The sequence below is a fragment of the Gasterosteus aculeatus genome, chromosome 4 (genome assembly GCF_964276395.1).
Source record: "Gasterosteus aculeatus chromosome 4, fGasAcu3.hap1.1, whole genome shotgun sequence".
NCBI classification, from domain to species: Eukaryota; Metazoa; Chordata; class Actinopteri; order Perciformes; family Gasterosteidae; genus Gasterosteus; species Gasterosteus aculeatus.
Genome location: NC_135691.1, coordinates 15304693 through 15320728, shown reverse-complemented (window position 1 = coordinate 15320728; position 16036 = coordinate 15304693). Strand labels below are relative to the sequence as shown.

Genomic DNA, 16036 nt, shown 5'->3' with positions numbered 1-16036 from the left:
CAACAGATAAATACATCCTAGACATACTTAAACTGTCTGATAAGTGGATTTTATTAGGGCATTTTTGCAACAATTCACAATGTAAAAAGTCAGAGATCAATGCGAAATTAGGCTGCAGAGTGCAACAGATTAGACTAAGTGCCCTAAAGAGTGTTTTTTCATGAGAAGCCTAAAGTCTGAGCAGTTTCACAACCCTCATCTGAGGAGCTGATAACGAGACAGCACATTCCAACTTTTCCCCCTGACCCTATCTCATCTTCCACCTGTGAAGGGGGTCACACCAGGCCGCTCAGGGAGGACTGACTGGGATGACAACTCTCATGATGGAACTTGCAATGGCGGGCACTCGAGCTGGAGCATGAGCCCAGGAAAGGTAAAGAAATCATCCCTCAACAATCCGTCGGAGTACGTTGCCCAGTCCGCCCTTGGTTAGCTGAAGGGGGGTCTTCTCCTCCTTGTTTTCAATGTAGATGCTGGCCCCGTGTTCCACCAGCACCTTGGCGGCCTCCACGCGATCCTCATCGCACGCCAGGTGGCTAGTACAGGAAATTGCAGTATTTGTAAATACAAAAAGTTATTTTCAGTGTCGTAAGCATCACACACTAAATTCACCTCCATTTCATTAGCGCACAGGCTAAAAAGCTCTGACACCAACACCTCAAGTTTTAGGCAAGTTAAACCCAACTTACAAGAGTAAGTTCGGAAAGGTGTTTTGAATTTAGCTTAACTTCAGCCTAAAAGAATCCCGCTGTGGCTGTAGATTCGTGCCAGTGGCCGCAACGTTGAAATGGACTGATACTTATTCACACATACAGAGGTGTGTTGCCCTGCGAGTCCTGGATGTTGGTCGAGGCACTCTGCTTCAGAAGCAGTTGGATGAGGCGGAGGTTGCCCTTGGAAGACGCTCTGTGAAGGGGCGTGGACTCATACTTGTCTTTGACGTTGGGGTCTGCTCCTTTCTCCAACAGCTGCAGAGCGATCTGTAACGAGGGGAAAGCCGTGTTACTCGCGTGCCCTCGACAAATAATCTATTTTCTAATCAGCGGCTTTCCATTCACACGAAACCCATGGTATGAGATCCTGTTCTGTTGGTTTCGGCACACCACGGGTCACGAGGGAACGTCCAAATACAGATACTTAACTTCCTCAAATAAGTACCATGACAATTTAGATGTCTGGTGTTATGGGACTTTTTCCATTATGTCAGCCTCTCTGGGAATGACGAATATGCAGCAAGTAATTTTCTGTTTTCCAATTCCATACTAATTGTACACAGTTTACTATATAATAACTGTATTTTTATAAGTTGGACTCATAGATGAGTTTAAAATAACACTTAACAGCAAACGACAAATCTGACAGGTAGGATAAATATTAATAAGTACAAGTATCTTAGTGTGTGTAGTAGGCGTGGAGGAATAAATAAATGGTTAAACATCAGCATAGATTCAAGGCTGAACAGTTTAGCATTTGGATAAGGTAGTAACCATAATTAATCACATTGATTTGTTTCATACACACCTCGCTAATACATGGTCAGGGACAAATGTCTTCATCAAAGATACGGTTGTTTACTTTATTTGTGGCTTTCTTACGCCTAATATTTGACATCATCATGATCACAAATGAAAGAAAAGCAAAAGGCATTAGCAAAAACGTAGGGCTTCAACAAAGATGATATTTCTACAAAATATTAAATCATTTGAATTGCATGTATGCTACTTTAAAGACATGAAGCAAACATAATACAAAGCTAGAATTAAACACCATTTAGATGAAATGATCAAAAAAGGTTACTGCGGCCTGGGTGTCTTACCTCATATCTGTCTTTCGAGGCGGCGTAGTGCAGAGGGGTGCATCCGTTTTGATTGATGGAGTTCAACTGAGCTCCCTTGGATATTAGAGACTGCACAATATCTTCTCTGCCTGCAGATGCTGCAATGTGAAGAGGCGTCCACAAAGCCTGAGCAAGTACAACATCACAATCATCGCGGAGTCACAACAAAAAGAGAAATCGATTATTTTAAGATTAGTCCATATTGCACCCGTTTACATTCTAGGTAATTTTCATTATTGCATTCAGATTTGGTTGTGGATATACCACTTATATAGCCCTAAATACAGTGAATACAATGTCCATACAAACAACACGTTTAACACTTAAAATGCAAATATTTACACTCTTGTTTTATGGTTATGTGGATGGGTATTGTTTGCATGGATTGTTGCTGAAATACAATGACTACATCATATCGTAGGGTCACCTCCACCACCTTATATGACAAAAATAGTGCATTAAAACATTGTACTTACATCATCTTGCAGATTGACTTCAACACCGAGATAAAGCAGAAACTCCACAATGTTGGTGTGTCCAGCAGAACAAGCCCAGTGCAGGGCGGTCCTACGGTCCTGCGATGACAGAAAGTTATGGGTAAGAACAATGGCGAAAACGTGCAAAAACGTCACTTTTAACTTGTCAAAATTAAAAAGAAAATGCAGTCTTACCTGGTCTATTTTGCAGGCAAGCGATTTATCTAACAGAATGCACTCTTTTAGTTTTTCAAACTGTCCAGTGTACGCCAAATTACAGACCTCCAAATTTGATACAGAACCCTCCATTGCTAAATATGCTTTAATGTCCAGGAATGGTTTAGAGTAGTAATTATTAGTCGAGTGATGCTCAGAAGTTGTTTGGTTTTATCGTTAGAACGAATATGAGCAATGACTCAGGAAATCGTGAGCTCTTCTTCCGCATGCGTTATTCTTTCCCTTCAAATTAAAACACAACCAGTGGCATCACCTTGCAGTGAGACTGAATAAACCCGGTATTTTATAATTAATTCAGGTAATATTCAATTTGAGTCCCTTCAAAAACATGGACATGGCTTAGAACCGTGCGATCATAGGCATTCCTTAATTTTGAACGAACGTACAAACGTTTTATTTTGGTAGGTATGGTCGGTGACTGGAGGAAGTAATACATGATACAAAATGGCCGCTTTTGGTTGCCAAGGCGCTGTTTGAACAAGAAGAAGAAAAGACTAATCTGTTGGTGGGAATTATTTCCCGCTGTCAATATATATATTCAGCATTTGTCCGATTAAACTTTATATTATGGCGAATACGCTGGTAAGTTTGAATGTTACACAGTTACGCCGAAAATCACCCTGCTAACGTGTTGTTTTGCGAGCCAACTGCAAATGCATCCGGGGAGCTGTTCTGCATGCTTCCGGTTAACATTAACTTTTTTTCCCGATGTTCAACGTAAAGTTAATCTTCTACATTGAGCTGACCTGGAAACGATGTTCACAAGCTGTATTTGACTTTGATTGATCGTGACCACTTTTTTTCCGCTGTAGGATTTCAGGACCCATGTCGATCAGTCATGCAGATATTCAGAAGAATTTGTCAACATTTATTACGACTGCATGGATAAGAAAAGGAGGGTGAGTGGTGTTTTTATTCGGTTCTCTCGATTGAAAATCTGATTGCGAATAATGTGTATGAGTGCACTATGGCACAAAAATATATCAACAAAGCCGTTACCGCTGTGGTTTAGGCTGATCTAATATTTATATATAGTACTCGTGTTAAAAAAATATTTCAGTAAAAGTATTCTTCTCAAAAACTACTCAGAGTACCAATTACTTTTGAAATTTGATTGTTTAGCATAGTATAAAAAAGTGGTACATTTTTAATTAAAAAATAAAATGTTTGAATAATAAATGATATTGATCAACTGTATCAAGTACCAATTACTTTTTAAATTTGATTGTTTAGCATAGTATAAAAAAGTGGTACATTTTTAATTAAAAAATAAAATGTTTGAATAATAAATGATATTGATCAACTGTATCAGCCTAGTGCTCTGCAACCTTTATTATCATTTTGCCCCCTTTTTCACCAAAGAAAAATAGCCGCAAAAAACCCATAACACAGCTTTTAAGTTGTAAAGTTTTCATCTTTGATTATCTTTAATTTTAACCTTTTTAATTGTATCTGTTACCACAGAATACAACAAACAAGTGCAGTGTGCATGTGTAGGCCTACTTTGAAATAAATCAAACTTTGGACTATGCTGTTCTATTTGAATCCTTCCCATATTTGTATAAATATGAAATAAAGACCAGCCCACTTTAATATAAATAAAACATTAAGCCGCAACTTAATGTTTCAAAATATTATTTTATATATATATAATATAATAGACTTTTTTTGGATTTATTCATGGTTAGCTTACCCTGTAAGCTCAAGAAGCCACCTGTGTCCCTTCCTGTTCGCTTTTTTCACTTCCTGTTCGCTAGTGCACTTTATTTTTTAATTTTTGAAATATTTTTAATTCTTTTTATTTTAAACTAACTTATAGCCTTATACTACTAATTTCAGGGGATTTTGATAATAGATTATTAAAGTTGGTTTGCGAGGTTGCGGAGTTCCTCAAATAAAAAAGGTTTTAATAGGCTATTAAAGGAATTGTCGCAAGGGCAGGATGTTTAAAAAAAAAAAATCATACCGCCATTCTGACCATAGGAGGAAAAAAAGTGTCAGAACGACGGGACGTTTGATAGAAAATAAAGTGTCGCCAGTCCGTCAATTTGAGGCCCATGTCGGACTAGTGGGATGTCTGAATGGCGGCAGGTAACCCACTGACTCCACACCTTAGCTCGCTCCGTTTTATTATCAGCCTAACCAATGGCAGACTTATCATAGCCAAATGAATAACCAAAACACATGACAAAAAATGAAAGCCATATCATACAAGTATAGTTGTAAAAGCTCTTACCGCAATGTGTTTTTTTAGATTAGACGTTGAAGTGATGTAAGCAGATTAGATATCACCTTGTTGGTAAAACAAAGTTTGCACTTCATATGGACGCTGTCTCATTTTCTCCCTTGGTAAATGAAATATTCCTCCAGGTACAGCCATTTTCCCTGGTCACTCCATTTTGGCTACTTTCTCAAATTCTCAGTCCACTCGTTACACCGCTGTGTATTTTACCCCCAGAAACATTTCCCTGCTGCAGCAGCGAGTTGGCCTTTGCTTATATTATGTCTTAGAATAATTAAAAGAGCGCGATCTGACAGCCAATAATGATTTGCATTGAAAAAACAACAATCTGACAGTTTGAATATTATTTTAAATTGTGGGCATAATTGGCATACTCAATAGCGACTTTTGATTTTAAAAGTAGCGAAGTAGATTACATGGTGTAAATTGTACTCAAGTGTGAGTAAAATTACACACTTGAAGAAAATACTTGTAAAAGTATCCAAAAAATCTACTTAATTACACCAATGTGAGTATTTGTAATTCGTTACTTTCACCCCTGACAGTAAGCAATGTCAATTTTACCTTTTCAACAGAAAACTAATCCAGCATCGGTGGAGCAGAGTGCATTGGTGGTCAGTGTTATCATTTTTTCTAACGATTGTGTTTGTCCCAGAACTTGACCCGACTGTACCTGGACAAGTCGACCTTGGTGTGGAATGGGAATGCCGTGTCAGGACAGGAGGCCCTCAGCGAGTTCTTTGAGTCTTTGCCTTCGAGCGAGTTCCAAGTTCAAACCCTGGATTGCCAGCCAGTTCATGGTCAGTGGGTCGATCTCAATATATTTATATTTAAGTGCTGTGTTGGATTCTCAGATTAGAATGGAGAACTGTGCATGAAAATGTGGTGCATGTTTTGAGTTGGAGTGAAATTATCAAGCTGAGATCTGTTTAATAACCTGATGTTCTGCATGTGAAGTTGCACTAATCAATCAACCCTTTTTTCTTCATTCACAGAGCAAGCTACCCAAGGTCAGACCACACTGCTTGTGGTGACTGGTGGGACGGTGAAGTTCGAAGGGAACAAACAGCGTTTCTTCAACCAGAACTTTCTTTTAACAGCACAGGCTACACCCAACAACGACCAGCCTGTTTGGAAGATTGCAAGTGACTGTTTTCGTTTTCAAGATTGGAATAGCTGAAGCTCCCCTGATCTAAAATGTATGAACACTCAACAGTAATTAGAAACAGAAATGAACAAACACCACACGATGCAAAAAAGTGTTTATTCTTGAATGTTGAACAGGGCAATATGCTCATGATGGAGTAATAAATACAAAAAAAGACAACCAAATGTAAAACAATTGTGAATGTGTGCGTCTTTAAGGTTTGATGAGACACCATCAACACATTTGGATAAATACACCTTCATTAAAAGGATCAAACTAGACTCAGTTAAACTTTACACCAAAATGTACATTAACCCAGGAACGGAAGCGAAGAACATCGTATCATAACCAGCTATGACTTGCTAATGCAAATACACATCTTTATTGCAAAACATGCTTGAACTTAAATAAAAACACTTCCCACCAGAACCTTGACTAGAGGGCTTTCTGTACTAGTAACCCACTAATGGACACTGATACTGTATTAAAACATTTGCTTATTTTCCTGAGTCATTTAGGTTCATACATTTGGTCTCACCAAATAAATCGACAATAGCAAAAGTATAAATTAAATATTTGTAAGAAAAAGAAAGTATGTTGATAGACATGCTCACGAGTATGCTCAATCTACATGATCTTTCAGTACTCTTTAAGAGTACAGTCTCTTGGTGGGTATTCAAGTAAAACATGGCAAAAAAGCATTTATTTTTCACACAAAAAAAGCGTGAACTATTATTTTTTCTAACTCAATGCCACTTCTGCTTAACTACACAGGTGCTGCAGAGCGAAGGCACAGCATTAGTACTTCTAGTTAACAAAATACAAGCCTCCCTGATAACTACAAATTAACATTTTCAATTGAACAACAAAGCTTTGCAACATATGGGCCACAGTGGTACTTTTTTTTTATTTTTTTTTTTTTAATTCAGCTACAAACAGAGCCAGCAGACTTAAGTGGGTGCCATTGATGTGCCGTAAACTGTCTTGTGACTTTTTTCTACAGTTGTTACTCTAGTGCATGTCTTTGACCGTGTACACTTAAATAAATAAATACAAAGCAGGTCACATGGATCACAACTACAAATAATTACAGCTTCTCTGTTCAACACATTTTCATTTGGTGGGACACAAACAGCATACAGATCCATTTGGGTACCACTGGGAGGACTATTTACAGTGGTAATGGTTACAGTGGCGACGCTTTGAGTGAGACACGTTATTTGCCCCCGTACATTCTCTCTATGTGGTGGAGATAGTGGTTCTTCAGCTCTTTTCTCTTCAGCTTGAATGCATCTGTGACGAGGCCCGTCTCAGGGGTCCACGGCTCTGGACTCAGATGCACCTTCATTGGAATCTCAAATCGCTGGAGTTTAACTATATGAGAGAAAGGAAGAGAACACTGGTGCTCACTCGCATTTATCACAAAATACGAGAATTATAAGAGAAGACAAGCTATGTTCAAACTCAAAATGTATCACAAACAGCAGATGAGGACACGAGTATGACACGATCACTATAGCCGCGCCACCCTACTATGAAAACACACAGCCGTGTCTTACTGTTAGCAGCAACCTCCTTGATCTCCTTCAGGACCTCCCTCTCCATGTCCGGGTGCGTGCAGATGTCTTCCCATGCTCCCACTATGCCTCTTTGTTTGGCCAGTACGGTCATCGTTTTCTGGTTGGGAACCACGAAGCTGATCACATAGTTCTGGTCACTGAAAATATATAAAATATAAAACAAGTTGAAAGAAAGGCTACGGATAAAGATGCATCTGTGCTCAGTCATATTGAAGCACGAGAGAAAAAAATACTTGAACCAGTTGGAAAGCAATTGATGTACACGGTTGGATTGACGGGTAAGCACTGAAGCAAGTTGAGGTGTTAATCTGATTGTATGTGGGGATTAAAGTTGGGAAAGTGCTCACTCAATTTGTCGATGCAGCTGAAGCTAAACGCACTGAAAAGTCGATACACGTGGTTACAAATAGATTTAAGGATGATTTGAATATAATAATACATTACAACATTAAGTTTTAAGTTCTGAAAATCTCACAATCCTAGTAGTTGATGCTAAAAATGATTTCATTTTTTAGGAGAAAAGAGTTTCTCCACCATTCCAGACAGTGTATAAGCCGTTAAATGTCAGCTGACATGACATTTAAAAACACAGCGGTGGGACGTCTGAAAATTATTTAAGAGGTCATCTGTAGAGGGTATTTTGAGAATTCAAACAGCATTACAAAGTTTAAACATGTGATCGTTTGACCTCGTAAACAAACCAAATGACACTGATCAGGGTCGTTTTAACTGAGAGGAAGGATTTCATTGATTTTATTTACATCCAAAAGAACTGACTATAAGAACCTGGTAACTGGACATTTAAGTGAAGAAAAAATAAAATGTAAGCAAGTGGTTCTCACAGTACATCACATGTACGGCTTCAAAAAATGGACATGATTAGACGCTGAAGTCTAGGAATACACTATTATACACGCTATTCACATCCCCCTTTTAATTCATTCCTAAACAAATTAGGGCAACGCACTCACCTGTTTGCATAAACGCAGATGTTGTCTATGATAGAGCAGTTTTTCAGAGCGCACTCCACTTTACCAAGAGACACGTACTCCCCGGCCTGCAGCTTAACCAAGTCTTTCTTGCGATCTAATTTGGAATGGGAAAAACAAATTAAATGGCTTGACAATCACGCACTTTTAAAAATCGAGCACAGAGCGCTTCCCTGTTTTAAATTACAACCAGGAAGTCTGCATGACAGTGCTATGAAATCGGAAAGTGCATGGCGCGCCTCTCACAGGCGCCATCAGAGGACACATCCACAGCCCTGGGTAATAAGTGAGGGAACGAACATACACACCCACTATCTGGAGACAGCCGTCTGCGTAAACCTCGCCCACGTCTCCTGTGCAGAACCACCTCTGACCCTTTTCATCTACAAAAAAGTCCTCGTTGTGGTTCTCCTGCCGGTAGTAACCCATGGTGACGTTGGGGCCGCCGATCAAGATTTCCCCTCTTGGGTTTGGCTCGTCTCTGCTGGTGTAGCCGCCTATGATTGGAAAATGATCATGTATAAGTAACAATTAATTGCAAAAATACTCACTAAAAAAGGTGCGGCTTATGCAAACAGTTTCTTTCAAACCTACCTTCAGCCCAGTCCCTGAGCCGGACCTCGCAGCAGATCAGAGGAGCTCCAACCCGACCAGTGCTGATGTCCGCAACTGTAGAATTAGGACACAACATATTATCAGACTTTATTTTCTTAATCTTCTTTCTTCTTCTTCTTTCCCCCTTATTAATCTAAAGTCTCCCACCTAATCTTACCCTCTGTGATGGTTCCGGCCCCACAGGTTTCCGTGAGGCCGTAACCCTGACCCACTGGACAGCAGAAGCATACATTCATGAACCTCTGCGTGGCCGAGGACAGCGGGGCTCCTCCAGACATCATCATCCTCACACGACCCCCAAGGAGTTTCTTCACTTTCCCAAACAACAGGCTGCAAAAGTCAAAGAGCCCGGTGGTTGATTTAAACTGGACCACAACAAGCACATTTCCAAAGAAAAAACAAACAAAGTCACAGGTGGTTTGCTTACGCATTGCAGAGTGGTGCGTCATAGCCCCTCCTGATCTGCTCTAGTTTATATTTGTAGCCCAGCGTAAACAGCGTCTTCTGGATGATATTCATTTCCTGCACTTTGCTCATCACATTCTTGTTGATGCGGTCCATAATTTCCTTTTAAGGAGAGAGAAGAAATAAATTAACTGTATACATTTGAGGAGAGGTAGATAAAGGAAACATTTGTAAGGAGGACAGAAGTGAGGGATGGACAGAGATTCCTTACTGGCACAGCTGCCATCAAGGTGGGTTTGAGCACAGAGCTGTCTCCTCTACTTCCTCTCTTTATCTTAGTGGACTAAAGGGAACAGAAGATAGAAACAATAAAAAACCGAGGTCACACACACACACACACACACACACACACGCACACGAGAAAGGGCATGGCAACAAGGCATTAGTACCCACACCTAGGTGTGATGAAAAACTGCATGACGAATGGAAGTGGCTGCCGTGGTTTTACCTGGTCTGATAGCGTCTGAGGGGACGAGTAGCCGATCCGACAGCCATATGTGACGCTGGAGATTTCCGCGGTCATCTCCAGAACATGAGCCAGGGGCAGATAGGCTATGTAAGTATCATTAGGCCTGCCACAACACATGGGGTCGGGGGGGTAAAGGTTAGCTACCTCCTGGGATCCTGTGCAAACGGCATTGGTTTAGCATTCAAAATTACATGTCTGACTGACTGACTGACTCACCCAAGTCCAGGAATGCGTTCACACTGGCCCGTCATTCCCGCTATCAGGTTGCTGTGGACGATCATGACTCCTTTCGGTGTGCCGGTGGAGCCGCTGGTGTACATCACCATGGCCAGGTCGGAGGGCTGGGGCTTCATAATCGCCCTCCCCACTGCAGGACAGGGACACAAACACAGGTCAAGGATCAACAATGCAATGGAGCAAATACAAAGCTTTAGACTGAATTCAAAGAAAGCTTCAGTATTTCCTTTCATTGCGCGTACAAGTCAATTTTGAAATAGCAGCACATCTCAAACCAGACAAATACGCACTATTCTCGGGCAGCGCGCCCAGCTCTTGCACCTCCTGCATGCTGTGGGTGGACAATCCCGCTGGGTAGCATGTTGTGTTCAGCTTCTTTTGGTCCACGTAGATCACGTGCTTCAGTTTTGGGATCTGTGGAAGCACATTCTGGGCAGAAAGAGGAGACAAAGCTGCCATTAGGAGGGGACGCCTAATCAGACCAGTTCATTTGGTCTATCTTCGCTGACTTTAACCTTTAGAATGGATACCAAAACAAAAATAAAAAAGATAAATGTAAACTTAACTGAAATAAAAGGTAGGAATCTAAAACTGCTGATGTTGTTCACACTTTGTTATTCAATTAAGGTAATCCTTTAGTACCCGCTAGTAAAAGGATTACCTCATATAGAATAGACAAGTGGCTTGACAAGCACAATGTGCAGGAAATCACTTTCATAATGAATTTGATCGGTCTTTAGACAGAAACTAAACCAGTGGACCGATATAGCTGCTACTTTAAAAAGGATCCACTCACTTTTAGTTTTGTCTCGAGCAGCTCCACGCTAGTGACTAGATGCGTCACTTCAGCCTCGTTTAGTCCAAATGCAATCGCGTCCTCTCCCAGAGTGGCGTAGAATGTCACCACTGAATACAAAAAATATATATATGTATATAAATATGTATGTAGTAGTGTGTATATATTAATAAACAGTAATTGCATTATCTACATTCATGAAATAATCTCTCCATAATTAAATATGCCAAAGTGCAGAATTTAAGTAAAGATGATTAAAAAAATTAAATTGTTCAGTTTTTAGAAAAGGATGTTAATATTAGCCTATATTAATGTAGACAGACAGATAAACACAGTAAATCCACAATGACTATATATTTATCTAGAAAATGCTCTCACACAGTCGGCCATCAGGACCCTCGTGTGTGTGTGTGTGTGTGTGTGTGTGTGTGTGTGTGTGTGTGTGAGAACTGTCTTAGAAAATACCATTTCAATTGTTTCGGGGTTTAATTCAATAATTGTTTTTTTCCCCCTCTATGCGTCAGTTGACCGTCGCTGCGGCACACGATGTGATGTTCTTACATGGGAAGTTGCGCCTGAAGCACGTCTGGGCTGTGATCATCCACTCCGCTCTGGTCTCACAAAAGATTGCAATGCTGCTTTTGGGCTGCTGCCCCAAAGCTGCCAGTCCACTGCCAAAATGATCGACGATACAGTCCACTTCATTGTACGAGAGCCATCTATAGTCGCCCAGGATCAGCTGACGGGGGACAGGTTGCAACGTCAAACGTCTTCCTCCCTCACGGGCATCACTCGCAAAACACGGTTAGGATAGTGGGAGCCTTTACCTTTTTAAATACTTTACCGCTGGGTTGGATCTCATTCTCTTCGCACAGCACATCTCTGGTGCCGAGACAGTCTGCCGGTCCGAAGCGCTGCACAGCATGCGTGAACAGCTTATCCAGCGTGTCCTTGCCCGGGAAGTCTTCCCTGGCTAAGGAATCGAAGTGGTCCACGGAGCGGTAGGGCCCCTCCGCGCGGCCTGAAGTTGAACGGGCCTTTATCCGCTTGGACAGAGCTTTTCGCCCCCCGGCTCCAGTCACGCAGTACCAGGGAAGGAAGGACAGGACGGAGTACAGCCACACCAGAAGGTGGATTGGAAGCAGGAGGACAGCTTGGAGGGCAGACTGTGGTTGGGGACCCATTCTTTTCTCTGGAGGAGCCCTGGTTGTTTAGGCTAGTTTTCTATAGTGTGCTGGTCACAAACAAGTCCAAGCCCCCCCAAGAAAAGTAACCCAATCTTAAGAATCCTAGAACTACTACGAGATGGAAATATTTGGTCCACTGCCCTCAAAAGGTTACACCTAAAGCTGGAAAAAAAGGGAAAAAAAGATGATAAAGTTTATACACATGTAAAATAACTAAGTCAAAGTACTAAACAAAGATAAGCGAAATAGCTGTGTGCCTACAGCGGTCTCAAAGAGGAAGTGAGCTGTACAAGTGAGCCTGTGTGGCTGCACACACACAAAAAACAAACCCTCACAAAACTGGTTTGTGCATCAAACTAGTCAGCCATTCAAGTTCATCCACAACCTGTACGCTACAGACTACACTCAGCGCTCGAGAGACTCACCGCTTTCGTCCTCAACTCCACGTTGCACCAGGAGCGTGTGTTTCATCTACGCACGTTCCATCACTTATGTACCAAAGCGTCCGCCTCACAATCGCCACCCCCCCCCCCGCGGGTCATCCCCAAGGGCACCGAGCTGCACGCGACCAATGACAATACTCCTGAAGCTCACCCCACTCGGTGGTCAGAGAAAAGGCCACTATAGGTCAAGCTCCGTTCGCTAAGAATAGCCTCGAGACGCAGGGCACATTGAGGAGGAAACAAGGGGATGCAACGAGTCTTCAACATCTGAATAAATAACCAATACAGAAACAGCTGGACTGGAAGAACAGGCAATGAACTAATTGTACAGCACAAGGAGTGCAGCGTTTCCCAATAGAAGTTGTAAACCTCGGGAAAACACTGACTGATGTAACCAAAACTCCCAAAGCCTCACTTTACTCACTGTAGTGAATCATTGCTTCCATCCACGTCACAGAAAGTGTGTATATGTAAGAAGGGGACAAAAAAAGCTGGTTGATCTTCATTAGATAAATAAAGACTGTTTGTTTGCATGACGAGACGTTTTGGGGCCTTTTTCCTGCTTTGGTGGATTTCAGTTTACTAACACAGAACAGGATGGACTGACACGCCTTTATTTGTGAATATAAATAAAAGGTCTTCATACAAATCGCATCCTTCAATGATTATTCATGGCGAGACAAACACCACGCGTGTCGCACTCGACTCGTGACGAAATGCCGAGCATGTTACACGCTAATATAAATAATTTACAGATAACAGATTACAGATAATTTACAAATATAACCCAAATTAATTAACTTTTAGAGCGGGAAAGACCAAACTATTGTATCGATTGTGTATAGTTTAACGTTAAAGTTACACACAAAATCCCATGTGGAAAAAAGGAACGTCATTTCCTAAAAATCACCCTCACGCACGCACTAAACAGGAGCCGGAGAGCGCGTTTTTTGCGTCCCTCCTCACACGCGCGCGCTATTTAGCGGCTCGTGTGTCACGACGGGCTGAGGAGCGCCGCGGCGGACACACACATGACGACAAAGCGGCCGCGCATTGATTAGCGTGCGCGTTAGCTACCGAGCACGTTAGCCTGAGCCAATTCAACGCCTCCGACACAAATTAACCCCCAACACACGTCTCGGGGGCGGGAATGGGATTAAAGAGCCACCCCGCTTATCGGCTGACTGGAGGCGTCCTTACCTTCAGCGGAGGGGAAGCGGGTCAGTCGCGCCTCTGTTCACAAATGACCGAGAGTTACCTTTAATGAGGGAACTAGAAACCGGAACTACTACGTCATCTGATTCCATGTTTCTGGACCAATGAGAGGCCGAGCTAGGTCTGCAGTCGTTTTTTTCTGTGTACGTCCCGCATCCGCAAGGGGAAGTATTTGGCATGAGGTAATAAGGCCCGATGTCAGTTCGCCCCGCACGGGCTGACGCACTTTCAGGCGCGCTGCCGCTTACTCCAGCGTTTTAGGGCTGTCTGTCCCCACTGCTACACCGCCGAGTGTTTGAGGGCTCTCTGGAAGAGCTCTTTAGGAACCTTTAAGAAAAGGTGAAGGTAAAGCAGAGGTCAGTTTTCTGTTATATTTAGGTGAACCGAATTATGGGATGATTTACCCCGCCTAAAAGAAACATGTCCCCCTATAAAATGTTTCAAAAAGTGCCTGAAAAAAAATCTAACTGCTATAAGTACATTTCCATTGTTTATTAATTACCACAGGAGTACAATCCAACATCAGTGAACAATCTCAAGCCGTGCTTACTTTTGCATGCACACATACACACGCAACAAAATGACTTCAGTTTTCTTTCTTTCACTTTATTTTGTTGTCTATCACAGTATTTTTCAACCTTTTTGCGTCAAGGCACACTTAAGACACAGAAAAAATACTCACGGCACACCAACAACCGGAAATGATATGAAAATCGATCCCAAACATAGTTTCAGCATGAGCATAATATACTCTAAGAAATCGGGGAAACGCGTGTTCTATTAGTTGTGTTTTATTAAACTTAACATCATCCTAATGCCAAGATGGCACAGGCTTTATGCCCAGATATCTCTTAAGCCTAGTTTATGCTTCTGCGTTTTCAGTGCGACGCAGACCTAAGACCCTCTTGCGTGTCCCTTGCGTGTCTTTTCACACCTCCTCACGTCCTTGCGTGTGTCGAGACATTTTTCTAGACAACGCAAGTCTTCCGCAGCGCACCAGGCTGCGATTGGTCCGCTAACTACGTCCTTTACGGAGTCTCACATTTCCGCTTTCATAGCCCGATACCGCCATTATTAAAACGAAGAATGTTTACGAGAGAACGGATCAGATTGAAGAGCTTTTGTCGGAAGAAATGCGTAGATATGACCGCATATGCGGGTTGGATTCACGGAGTGAGATCGCCGCGAACGCCGGTTTGCTGGTCGAGGAGTAAAATACTGGACAAATGTGTCCGCGATGAAAAGCAGCAGTGTCGATGCACGGGACAATAAAGTCTATGATAAATAAACAAACAAATAAATAAATAGACGTGACTCTCTGGGTCGTCTTCAATAAAAACACGTTACTCCGCCTGTTGTTCTGGAGATGAATTGCTTTGCAACACACGCAGATTCAGAACCATGAATTGAAACGAGTGCGACGACGCAGAAGCATGCGCCAGATGCGCCGGACGTAAATCTCACTGTTTTAAATTGTCGCCTCAGCAAATCTGCCTATTAATTACGCTGCGTACCGCCCCCCACAGGCAGAGGGGAGTATTGAGCCTTCATACCACCAACAGCGCGACGACACACACACACACAAACACACAAGTTGGTTCTTTTTTTTCACCAATGAAGTGACAGTATGTAAAAAATGATTTTTTTTTCACGGCACACCTGACAGCCTCTCGCGGCACAGTAAACTGAAATCCACCAATTATTTGGTTATTGTTTATTTTGAATTGTGCAAATAAAAAAATAAAAACACAAGTCATTGTAATGGGACGTTAAAAACGAGGGTAACCAGTGAACGCGAGATGTAAAAAAAATCATCATATTAAAATGTATACATCTGAAATATTAATTACTATACATCTCACTGTCATATATTATGCATAAGAACTGTTGCCCAAATGTGTTCATGACATTGACGCCCTCAAGTGGATGGTACATGAGAGTACATTTCTATCGGAAACCGGAATGGAACTGAAAGGGCAAAATTAAATATATATTTAGTATTTTTAACATTTGAAATACTTTTCTGTATTTTTACATATAATTTTATGATGTCACATTATTTATTCCTCTCTATTCATAGAAGGAATAAAAAAGCGAAGAA

The 16036-nt window shown here is 41.7% G+C and overlaps 3 protein-coding genes across 5 annotated transcripts; 1 reads left to right on the top strand and 2 right to left on the bottom strand.

Annotated features, from left to right (window-relative positions):
- Positions 1-27: 27 nt before the first annotated feature.
- psmd10 (proteasome 26S subunit, non-ATPase 10) lies at positions 28-3085 on the bottom strand. The gene is made up of 5 exons (XM_040175610.2): positions 2509-3085; positions 2314-2412; positions 1817-1963; positions 814-980; positions 28-536 (listed from the first exon to the last, which is right to left on the bottom strand). Exons 1-5 carry the CDS (start codon positions 2620-2622, stop codon positions 383-385), a joined length of 681 nt encoding a protein of 226 aa, XP_040031544.2. The 5' UTR covers positions 2623-3085; the 3' UTR covers positions 28-382.
- nxt2 (nuclear transport factor 2-like export factor 2) lies at positions 2324-6131 on the top strand. 2 transcript variants are annotated; one of them, XM_078102065.1, is made up of 4 exons: positions 2324-2434; positions 3363-3449; positions 5448-5592; positions 5788-6131. In XM_078102065.1, exons 1-4 carry the CDS (start codon positions 2363-2365, stop codon positions 5970-5972), a joined length of 489 nt encoding a protein of 162 aa, XP_077958191.1. In that variant the 5' UTR covers positions 2324-2362; the 3' UTR covers positions 5973-6131. The 2 variants fall into 2 exon arrangements, with proteins under 2 accessions (XP_077958191.1, XP_040031549.1); XM_040175615.2 differs by lacking the exon at positions 2324-2434 and adding an exon at positions 2958-3132.
- Positions 6045-14262, bottom strand: acsl4a (acyl-CoA synthetase long chain family member 4a). Of its 2 annotated transcripts, none has more exons than XM_040175582.2 (15): positions 13921-14262; positions 11918-12439; positions 11652-11829; positions 11091-11200; positions 10585-10723; positions 10274-10424; positions 10037-10160; positions 9800-9871; positions 9551-9690; positions 9281-9453; positions 9103-9177; positions 8817-9005; positions 8491-8605; positions 7499-7656; positions 6045-7313 (listed from the first exon to the last, which is right to left on the bottom strand). In XM_040175582.2, the coding sequence occupies exons 2-15, from the start codon at positions 12272-12274 to the stop codon at positions 7156-7158; spliced, it is 2139 nt and encodes a 712-aa protein (XP_040031516.2). In that variant the 5' UTR covers positions 12275-12439; positions 13921-14262; the 3' UTR covers positions 6045-7155. The 2 variants fall into 2 exon arrangements, with proteins under 2 accessions (XP_040031516.2, XP_040031517.2); XM_040175583.2 differs by lacking the exon at positions 13921-14262 and adding an exon at positions 12703-13718.
- Positions 14263-16036: the final 1774 nt, after the last annotated feature.

What these genes read in the sequence shown, in the direction of transcription:
- acsl4a (XM_040175582.2), bottom strand. Translation starts at nt 12,274, where the DNA reads ATGGGTCCCCAACCACAGTCTGCCCTCCAAGCTGTCCTCCTGCTTCCA. An exon ending in CTTCAGGCGCAACTTCCCAT is followed by an intron (nt 11,201 to 11,651) that starts GTAAGAACATCA and finishes TTTTGTATTCAG; the next exon opens with TGGTGACATTCTACGCCACT. An exon ending in GCTCAGGGACTGGGCTGAAG is followed by an intron (nt 9,006 to 9,102) that starts GTAGGTTTGAAA and finishes TTCCAATCATAG; the next exon opens with GCGGCTACACCAGCAGAGAC.
- psmd10 (XM_040175610.2), bottom strand. Translation starts at nt 2,622, where the DNA reads ATGGAGGGTTCTGTATCAAATTTGGAGGTCTGTAATTTGGCGTACACT. An exon ending in TTGCCTGCAAAATAGACCAG is followed by an intron (nt 2,413 to 2,508) that starts GTAAGACTGCAT and finishes CTGTCATCGCAG; the next exon opens with GACCGTAGGACCGCCCTGCA. An exon ending in AAGTCAATCTGCAAGATGAT is followed by an intron (nt 1,964 to 2,313) that starts GTAAGTACAATG and finishes GTACTTGCTCAG; the next exon opens with GCTTTGTGGACGCCTCTTCA.
- nxt2 (XM_078102065.1), top strand. Translation starts at nt 2,363, where the DNA reads ATGTTGGTGTGTCCAGCAGAACAAGCCCAGTGCAGGGCGGTCCTACGG. An exon ending in GCGATGACAGAAAGTTATGG is followed by an intron (nt 2,435 to 3,362) that starts GTAAGAACAATG and finishes TTTCCGCTGTAG; the next exon opens with GATTTCAGGACCCATGTCGA. An exon ending in GGATTGCCAGCCAGTTCATG is followed by an intron (nt 5,593 to 5,787) that starts GTCAGTGGGTCG and finishes CTTCATTCACAG; the next exon opens with AGCAAGCTACCCAAGGTCAG.